The 10,133-nt window shown below is 41.3% G+C and overlaps 1 protein-coding gene across 1 annotated transcript in view; it reads left to right on the top strand.

Annotated features, from left to right (window-relative positions):
• Positions 1 to 8,407: 8,407 nt before the first annotated feature.
• The window catches only part of HKDC1 (hexokinase domain containing 1), a 43,653-nt gene continuing 41,927 nt past the window's right edge, over positions 8,408 to 10,133 (top strand). The window contains exon 1 of the mRNA XM_063102806.1: positions 8,408 to 8,470. Coding sequence (XP_062958876.1) covers positions 8,408 to 8,470 — 63 coding nt within the window. The remainder of the gene's footprint in view (positions 8,471 to 10,133) is intronic.

The following is a 10,133-nucleotide window of genomic DNA, read 5'->3' as shown; positions in this document are numbered from 1 at the left end:
TTAGACTGGCTATTATCAAAAGGTCAGAGAATAGCAAATGCTGGTAAGGATGTGGAGAAAGGGGAACTCTTCCACACTGTTGGTGGGACTGTAAATTCATACAGCCATTATGGAAAACAGTATGGGGTGTCCTTAAACAACTACAGGTAGAACTACCATTATGATCCAGCAATCCCACTGCTGGGTATATACCTAAAGGAATGGAAACCGTCATGTCAAAGGGATACCTGCACTCCCATGTTTACCACAGCGCTTTACAATAGCCAATAAAATTTTGCCATTCACAGCAACACAGATGAACTTAGAGAAAATTAAGTTAAGTGAAATAAGCCAAGCACAGAAAGAGAAATACAGCATATCCTCACTCCTAAGTGAGAGCTAAAAAAAAAAAAGAAAAAATGTGATAATAAATAAAATTTAAAAAATAAAGATACAATAATTACAATAATACATTGAACTTTCAAAAGGAGAGAATAGAACTGAGGTTACCAGAGGTGGGAAGGAAGAGGGGGATTTAGTGAGAAATTGGTAAAGGACCACAAAAAATGACTACATTGTGTAATGTTGAATACACTAATTATCCTGATTTGAGCATCCCATATTGCACACAGGTATTGATATTCAACATGGTACCCCACAGACACATGCAATCAATTATGTTTCAATAAAAAAAATGAGGAATTAAGCTAATGGAAGCTCTTTTACATAGGTTTACATGGGTAGGCTTATTGATTTTGGGGTTTTGGTGCAGGTTGATTGGATGGTAAGCTGGCTTTTTTAGTGTATACCCCAAATGTCAGTATCTATAGGTGTTCCAAAAAAATAAATAAATAAATAAACTGTTAAAAACTTCAGAATAGTTTTAGAGTTACAGAAAAGTTGTAAGGACAGTACAAAGAATTCCTATATACCCAACACCCGGTTTCTACTATTGTTAACATCATATTAGTACGGTACACTTGTGACAATTAATGAAGCAAGATTGATACATAATTATTAACTGAAGTCCACAGATTATTTAGATTTCCTTGGTTTTTATACAATATTCTTTTTCTTCTCCAGGTTCCCATCCAGGATACCACATTACAGTTAGTTGTCATGTTAGGCTCCTCTTGGCTGTGACAGTTTCTCAGACATCATTGCTTTTAGTGACCTTGACAGATTTGAGGAGTACTAACCAGCTGTGTATTCTATAGAATGTCTCTCGATTGGGATTTGTCTGGTGTTTTTCTTATGATTAGACTGGGGTTACAGGTTTTGGGGAGGAAGAACAGAGGTAAAAGTACCATGCTGATCACGTTATATCAAGGGTAAAGACGATCAGCGTGACATCACTCCTGTTGACCTTGACGCCTGGCTGAGGTAGTTTGCCAGGTTTCTTCAGTGTAGTTTTCCCCTCTTCCAATACTGAACTCTTTGGAAGGAAGTCACTGTACAGTTGTGTTCCCCCTCTTTGAGTGCGGAGTATCTACATAAGTTATTTGGAATTCTTTGGCATTGGAGATTTATCTTTTCTCCCCCATTTATATAAGTATTCAACTGTTTATTATTAATATTATTATTTTGGCAGCTGGCCAGCACAGGGATTCAAATTCTTGACCTTGATGTTACAACACTGCCCTGTAACCAACTGAACCAACCGGTCAGCCCACTCAATTATTTATTTATATCAGTATGGGCAAATGGAAATTTCTTTTATGCTTTGAGTTATAATCTAGTAATACTTTATCTTCCTCCTCAAATTGTTCTAGCTTTGATTATTGGGACCTCTTTCAGCTGGCTTCTGTGTCCCTTGGACATATACCTATCATTTTGGTGTTTTGTTTTGTTTGGTCATTACTTTCTGGCACTACAGGATGCTCTAGGATCATCTTGTATGTACCTGTTCCCTTCCTTTTTTTTTTTTCCAAATTATATTAGAAGTCAAGATCTGGGCATTAGCTGTGCTTGTTCCTACTGGGTGTCATTTTTTTCTAGGGTCTATCATCTGACAAAGCAAAGAAATATATGTGTGTATACTAACCTATGTATATACACATATCTACAAATATTTATATAAACATGTATATATATATATATCCATCTGTATTAAGCTAAACATGAACTTATATTGATGTACTCAAGTCTAATCCAGTAACATTGATCATCCCAGCCTTCTCCCTTGTTTGTCTGTTATTCAATTCCAGTATACATGTTTCAGAATTTTTAAGCCATGCTGTTGTGGGAAAGAACTTTATCAACCAGAGCACCACATTACATATAGGTCCTTTTGCTTTTAGTCTTATCAACTCCACACATTTCCAAAATTACTTAGGTCAGCATCTTTCCTCCCCTTCACTTCCCTGAGGCTATCTCATGCGTTTGTAGTACAGTGAGATTCTTTTGTCACAGTCTGCGTTGTTTTCCTGACCTCCGAAATATTTTTTTTTTAATTCGCCTACATTAAAGTTAATTTTTAGTGCTGTAAAGTTCTGTGGGTTTTGAAAAATGTACTGTCATGTATTCACCATTACAGCATTATACAGAATAGTCTCACTGCCCTGAGACTCCTGTGTTTCCCTTACTGCTCCCCCGCCCCACCGCATACCCCTGGCAACCACTGATCTGTCCCTATAGTTTTGCCTTTTGCATATCTGTAGGCTTTTAATTTTTCCTCTGAGGCCATTGGATCCTTCAACTCCTCCAAGTGAGGGAGAAAAAGGGTGTATACAAATAGAATGTCTGCTGGTGGAAACTGGATAGAGAAGAGTGGTTTGGGGTTCCATCGTTCCATTTGAGGGTTTCACTTGGTTGTTCTATTTTCGGTCTTGTGCCTCACTCCCACTTCCCATGGTGCCCGATGATCCCAAGTTCAGACGCTGTTGGGTTCCATCTCTCCAGAGAATAAATGCCCCGTCTCCTGCAGGGTGGGGGTTGGGTGGTCACTCATTGCTCCAGGTGGAGGGGACATCTGGGGCCTAACTGCTTTTTCATATAGACTTTTAACCAATTTCTTGTTTTCAGCTCCATGTCTTGCCCCCCCTTAGTTTTCTGAGGTATATGGGCCTCCAATTTCTGAGCATTTCTCAAGTTTTATAAACATCACCAGCTTACTTCTCAGCAGAATCACTCTCTGCAGGCACTTCTCTGCTAAGCTATTACTTCTCTGTCAGCTATTTTCCAAAATTATGTTAAGATCTCTTTTTCTTTCAATTTTTTTTTGTCCTTGTGGGTTTATGGCGTGTTTAACCAGGAGTTCCATTTGCATTCTTTTTTTTTTTTTTTTTTTTTTTTTTTTTTTTTTAGCAGCTGGCCAGTACAGGGAACCTGTGCCCGTTTTTTAAAAGTTAGTTATCTTGTTTGAAATTGTAATTATGCTGGGAAATGTTAAAAGCCATATGAAATGCTTTTCCTTGTATGGCTTGTCTCTCTTTGACATGTATTTTGCAAATATGGCTCTTAATGTACAGTTTTGATAAAAAATGGTGTCATAAGACAGCCTTCCCTGTTTTCTCTTAGATTAGGAATAAAACTATAAAAAATTATCAGTAGAATTCTTTTGAAACTTGCTGAGGTTAGCATTTCTGTTTCATTTGTGGTTGCTCCCATGGAGACACCATAGTAACTGTAACTACTGGCAGAGTTTGGAAGTTTCTACATTGATTTTCTTTCTGTGGAAGTTTACTCTCTCACACACTCTTTTTCTTATTCCTTTGCAGTATGTGGAATACCAGCGGGTCAGACTGATTTATATTATGGACAACTTAACTTTGGACTTACTGTTAGAAAGAATACAGGGCAGAATTCAAGATCTATTTTCTTTAGTAACAGGAATGGACTTTTTATAAAATTTCCAACTGTTCTTATAATTCAAGTAAATGGAACTGGTGCTTTCTAACAGTTTCTGGTTACGTTGTACTGAATGTTCTGGAAGGGCTGCACACCTGTCCTCATCCTAAGGAACCAAAGGAGAGGAGATGAAGTTGGAACTTTAATAAGGGGTCCCTAGCTAGGTAAAGACTTAGATTCAGGAGATGCTTTTAGTGGGTCCACTGTGGGCCACATACCTTCCCTTAAGGGATCTCACTAATTTACTTTCATTCCCATAATGACTACCAAGGTAGCTATGAACCCTTTATAGAAATGAACTTGGAACTTCCTCTTCAGCAAAGGCAGAGCCAAAGTGAGAGCCCAAGGCTGTGCACTTTCCACTGCATCACCCGGAACTTTGGGCTGCTTTTCCAGCTTAGGTCCCATGTTTCCCCTGTGCATTGCTTCCAGGCTAGTGAAAGCCAGTGCAGCACAGTGGTTAAGCATGGACTGTGGAGCCAGACTGCTGCATTCAGTTCTCTATTCCACCATATGCTAGTTGGGTTCTGTGCTACTGTTTCTCCATCTGCAAACTGGGGAGAAAGACAGTTGCTGTGGGAAACTAATATTGTAAAGCACCAAGTAAACACCATATAAGTGCGTGCTAAATTAACAGGTAAGTTTTATTTGACTCTAATCCCCCCACTATGCCTAGTACTTAAAGGAAAGCAGATGTTAACTTTGGCCCTGACAAAGGGAACATGTGGATGAAAGTGGAGCTCTATGGAAACAGAGAAATGAGAGTGTCCCTTCTTACATGGAAGATTTGGGCCAGAAGGGGAATACATTTTAAAATGTCACTTGTCAGTGTCAACCCTCTAATGGGTGTTCTTAAGCAAAATCCAAGTACTTATAAGACTTAAGCCCAGATTCTTGAATAGCTATGTAGAGCTTTAATAAAGGTGAAACATTCCAAGGGTGGGATTGGGATAATCAGATGAGCAATGGTAAAATAACCTAATCATTTTGATTCTATAAAATGAGGGGGCTGAGCTAGATGATGACTCCAAATGCACATAGTCCTCCTAATTGTTAAACTTCTTGGTTTAGTCAGCTAACTCATACCTGGAATGTATATGCTAATGTGCTTAGATTTAACGTTGAATGATATAACAGATGAAAATACTCTGGTGTCATTCGCCTAATTAAAATTCCAAAGGTTGCCTATCTGACTCAAACAAGCAACTGTGAGATTGCAGAAACCTTTGGTTATGGCTTTGTGTCTTTTTGTCAATGGGCCATTGTAACCTCTGATCCTTATGTTGAATAAATCAAAGATAGTTGGTGCCATACTGTACTGCAGAGGTTACTTTTCTAAGTGGGGGAATTAAGACAAGTAACATTATCACTCCAGGGCAGGTGACCTTGCGCCTCGGCTACGGCTACTGCAAGCTAGGATGGAGCCTGCCTTTTTCAGAATACCAACAATTCCACCTGGTTTGGGGAACTGAATGGTTTTGGGAACTGAAGGTTAACCTTTGTTTGCTTGTGTAATACACAAAGCAAAGGAACTAAAAGTCACAGTCTAAGGGGTAAACAGACTGAAAAGGATAGAAATTCTCAATCCGGGAGACAGTTTTATATCAATCTGAGAAAGGTATCTGTAATAATTTTCATCAAGTGTGCATTGCAGGCTTAAGCTAGACTCCTGATGGCTCTTCCACATGATGAATGGGTAGAGAGACCTGATTGGAGAATCAGCAGCTTCTGAAGAGGCAACTATTGAAGGTTTCTTCTCCAGTAATTCAGTAATTGTTTTGATGAATGAGATTGTGCAGTAGAAAAGCAAGCAAAGCTGAGGCTTTTAAGCTGACCAGGAAAACACGTTTTTTTCAGAGGCCCCTTGTATCGAAGAGCAGGTGCTATGTAGGAATGAGAAACTTTGGGGTGCCAGGCAGACGTTTGTTAACATCTGGTGAGTTGCTAATTTAAGTATTTAATTAGTATTTGGGATGATATGGGTAGGAATTTCTTCATTTGCTCTTTTCTCCCACTGAGAAGACCCTGTTGAAGTGTGTTGGGAAAATAGAATAGTTTGGTCAGGGCCCTCCCCTCGGGTTCAGTCGGGTGTGGTTCAGCATCTTTTGTAAGCAAATTATGTGTGTGAGTGTGTGTGTGTGTGTGTGTGTATGTGTGTGGAGTTAGTGTGCATGTGCGCCAATGTATCCTTTTAGTTTTGTTGCTATTCTTTTGTGTGAGAGAGAGAGAGAGAGTTTGAGTGAAGCAGGTGGTCGGGCATCTGCCTTGGGTGTCTGCCCTGCGTGGCCATGCTTTCCAACCTACGGCTCCAAGGACCTTTTGGCAAGTTACCTAGCTCATAGACCTGCGTGTAAGGGGTCTCGTGACCCAGCCTGGCGTGTGAAGGGTTTGTGACCCAGTCTGTGAATGGGCTTGAGGGGTCTGGGAGCTCCAGACCCAGCCCTAGCTCAACAATCGGCCCAGTTGGTGCAGGATTACCAGCAGGTAAAAGAGCCCGACAACTAGTGTGGTTAAGTAGCTTTACAATTGGCGTCATGAACAGGATTAAGAGCGCTACAATTGGCGCTGTGAGCAGGATTCTGACATTACCTGTAGCTTAGCAGAGCTTCACAATTGGTGTAGTCGAGCAGGATTACGCCACAAAGTGATATCTCTGTATTTAGTTTTCCAAGTAAGTGAAATTCTTAACAATAACCCAACAGAATGCTGCTACTAATTATAGTATCAGTTGAGTATCTATCGTATGGAGAAAGAAGAGTGTGAGAGCCAACATTAAATACTGGTACCTAAAAACTCTACCAACTGAATGGTCTAAGAACTCATGACTATTACCCACTTTGCTCCCCATCCTAATTCCCTTTGTAAAAATCTTCCTTCTGCTGTCTGTAGGACGTGTACTTCTACAACAATCCTCCAGGTTCCTCTGCACGACCATGCAGACAATGACTCATGAGTGGGTAACTGAAATTCTGATGATGAGAGATGCCTATTGTCATCTCCAGCCTCAAGGGCCGTGACAAGGAGAACCCCCAGATCATTATCCCCTTGCCACCCCTTTTATCAGCATGAAGAAGTTATAGAAGACGGGCCTTCATCCATATACCTGTTCTGGGTGGTCTCCCTAATAACAATAAATACATCCTTTTTTATTTTTACCAAGCACAAAAGGGAGGAATATTAGGCCTCATGGCCAGCATCAGCACAACCAGTTTAAGCAACTTCCACCCTCTTCCCCTTGCCTTTCAAAAAAAAAAACTGGTATTTGTGCAAAACAGGTTCTTATGCAAAAATGACCACCCAATGCCCTTCTTCTAAATCAAACCTTATAAAATCTTTTTAGTCTGTACGGGGGTGGGAACTGCTCTGATTCAGTCTCCCCTCCACGCTGGTGGAACAAAGCTGCTTGGCTGAAATGGTGCCTGGCTCAGGTCTCTCTTCTCCATCTTGCCAAATCTAACACTGGTTAAGAGCTCATCTAACACTGGAATCAAACTCCAGGGATTGATTCCTCACTGTATCACTTACGAACAAAGCTTTTGTGGTTTTGAGTAAGTCACTTAACCTTGCTTGGCTTCAGTTGTCTCATCTGTAAAATGGGAATAGTAAATGCTCCACCCATGTTAGCTGTTGTTGTTAACAGTGTTGTTGTTATTGATTTCATTACCCAGCCAAGGACTGTGGAAGAGTGCCAGGTTTATTGTACCTGCACATTGGCCCTTTTCTGGGTTCTTTTCATATCAAGTGTGATGAGTGAGATAAGTGAGTAAAACAAATGTCTCAGTGACATGGGACATTTCCCATCTGTGACCAATTTTTCTCTTCGGTAGCAGCTTCCCCGTGAGTAATGGTGCCTTGAATTCATTCTTTCTCATGCTTATTTTTTTCTGGGTCACTACCTGTGAAATAAAGGTTTTCTGGCTTAACATTGTGAATAGATTAACCTTTATTGATTGCTCTCCATTAACCATGGGCTGTTAGCTGAGGGATCTGATCTGTCACAAATAGAGGAATGTGCTCCAACATTCTTGAAATCTCCCTGACTAGGGCAATGTTTAGCCTTAATTAAGACAGTACTTCAGAGGAGCAGGGAGTCGTGCAGTTATGTTGCCCAGTTGAGGAGAAAGGGACTAAAAAGAAAAGCCTCAGACTAAAAATTTGCAGAGCAGCTCGATTGGTTGAAAGTTGGCTTTGTTTAGTGTTCAACTCCTCCAAAGATTTTCCTCGGCTGAGTGGTCTTGGCAGAGCACTGGCTTGAGAGTGTTGCTTAGCAATGAGATCTTGTGGCACCTGATTTTCAAATAGTTGAGCAACCCATCAATTCCATGCCTTCCCCTCCACCAACCCTTAGCTACCATCCAGAGCCTTCTGTTAGACAATAAAGTGTGTGACAGAGGGAGGGACCAGAGCGAGGGGGCAAAGTTTAATCATCGAACCAAGCAGGCTGGAAGTATTTAGTCTGAAACGCCAGCTCCCAGGAGGTCTCCAGCCTGAACTAGAAGCGTGTAGCACTCCAGAGACGTAGGAGTAAACACCCAACAGAAATCTCTGCCCATCTCAGGAGAAAACAAACTTGGGGAAAATGTTTGCCGTACACCTGATGGCATTTTACTTCACCAAACTGAAGGAGGATCAGATCAAGAAGGTAAGGACTCAGAAAGCTGAGAGATGCCTGGTTCCTCCTTCACTGACAGAACCGATTCTCTGCCTATGTCAAAAATGATTTAAGAGAGTTTATTAGAAAAGATACCAGGAGTAAATGACCAGTGAAAAACTCACAGAGGGGAAGAGGAAATAAGTCTCTCATGTGACCGGGCATTGCATTATTGTCCTGAACCCTGAATTTCACTCAGAACTTCCTGGCAGGTATCAGATGTGGAAGGGGGTGAAGAGAATGTCTTTAGAAAGCCTGAAAAGGACTGTGTTCGATGTAAGGAATGTTTGGGGGTGAGAATGGGGGGAAGGCCACAAAGGAGAGGAGAGTCATTTTTAAAGATGTTTTAAGAACTTTTGCAGCAGATCTGATTATTCATATATTTGAAAGCATATAAATAGGGCAACAGGAAAGCATTAATGTACAATACTGGCACATGCTGTTTGCCAATGGTATGCTATTAATGATGGGTGTTATTTTGTTATTTTGCCTGGGGAACTTGTCTACAAAATTCATGCTAAGGTACACTGAAGGTGGACTGGTTAAAGGTTGCCAAGGGTCAACTGGGAGTAATCAGGATTCTCTGCAGAGAGCTAAGGTGAGCCTAGCCTGCCACTGCGGCCACACAGTGGCTGTCTGCAGCAGCAGGAGGGCCCTGGGCACGTAGCTTCTTAATTCACAGTTAACAGGAGTCCTCCCAGCAGTTGGACTTAGCCAAGGTCATGCAGGTATTTAACGTGGAAAGAGGATTAAACCCAAGTCAGCAGACTCCTCCTCCAGTGTTCTTTGCACTGTGCCATGATGCTTTTCAAAATGAAAGAGCAGATGCATGGCCCCTTACAGCCCTCATGTGCTTGGTGGGATAAATGCCCAGTAAGTTCTTTTTTCGCGACCAGCACTCAGCCAGTGAGTGCACTGGCCATTCCTATATAGGATCCGAACCCGCGGCGGGGACCCAGTAAGTTCTATCCATTAGAGAGTTGGATTAGAAGTTACAGCAAATTTTAAGATATTTTAAACCCATCAGATTTAACCTGTCTTAATTTCACTTGTTGATTAAATTCACAGAGCCCTCCACTGGCCCTCCACTTTCTGTTATTACCTGCTTAGTTAAGATGCAACTTTTACAGCGTCTCTCCCAGCACCAAGGAGGAGCCTTTGGAACCCTGAAACCTTTGATTCTCCAAGTTAATTTCATTTCTTTGGGCCTCTTTGTGGTGGTTAACCTTTTGTTGTGCCCTAGGATCAGGCAGGACATGTTTGTCCACTAGCCGAGGTACAGGATCAGGAGGCCTCTTTGACTGGAAATGCAGCCTCCACTGATGTGTTCCAGGTCCTGCTAGAAAGAGGGTCAGCCTTTGTCAATGCCTGGAGTTAACCTTTCCTCTCTCCATGGGAGGCAAGAAAGTTGGGAGCACTTTGTAGCCACTGTAAATACATTGTCTGGCTAGGCTAAGGCCTGAAACCCTACTCAGTTTCTGTGCTTCCTACCTCGAGTTGTTAAGATCTTGGCCATACTTGCCTGTGAGTGTTACTACTGAGACCCTGAAAACATTTTAAAAAATTTCTCCATAACAAAATTAAGACAAATAAAACAAAACAAAACTGCTCTGACAGCTTCTTTTCCTATTCAATATATTGACATTATTTGACC

This window comes from Cynocephalus volans, chromosome 7 (genome assembly GCF_027409185.1).
Source record: "Cynocephalus volans isolate mCynVol1 chromosome 7, mCynVol1.pri, whole genome shotgun sequence".
In the NCBI taxonomy this organism is placed as follows: domain Eukaryota; kingdom Metazoa; phylum Chordata; class Mammalia; order Dermoptera; family Cynocephalidae; genus Cynocephalus; species Cynocephalus volans.
This window is presented reverse-complemented; position numbering and strand designations above follow the sequence as displayed.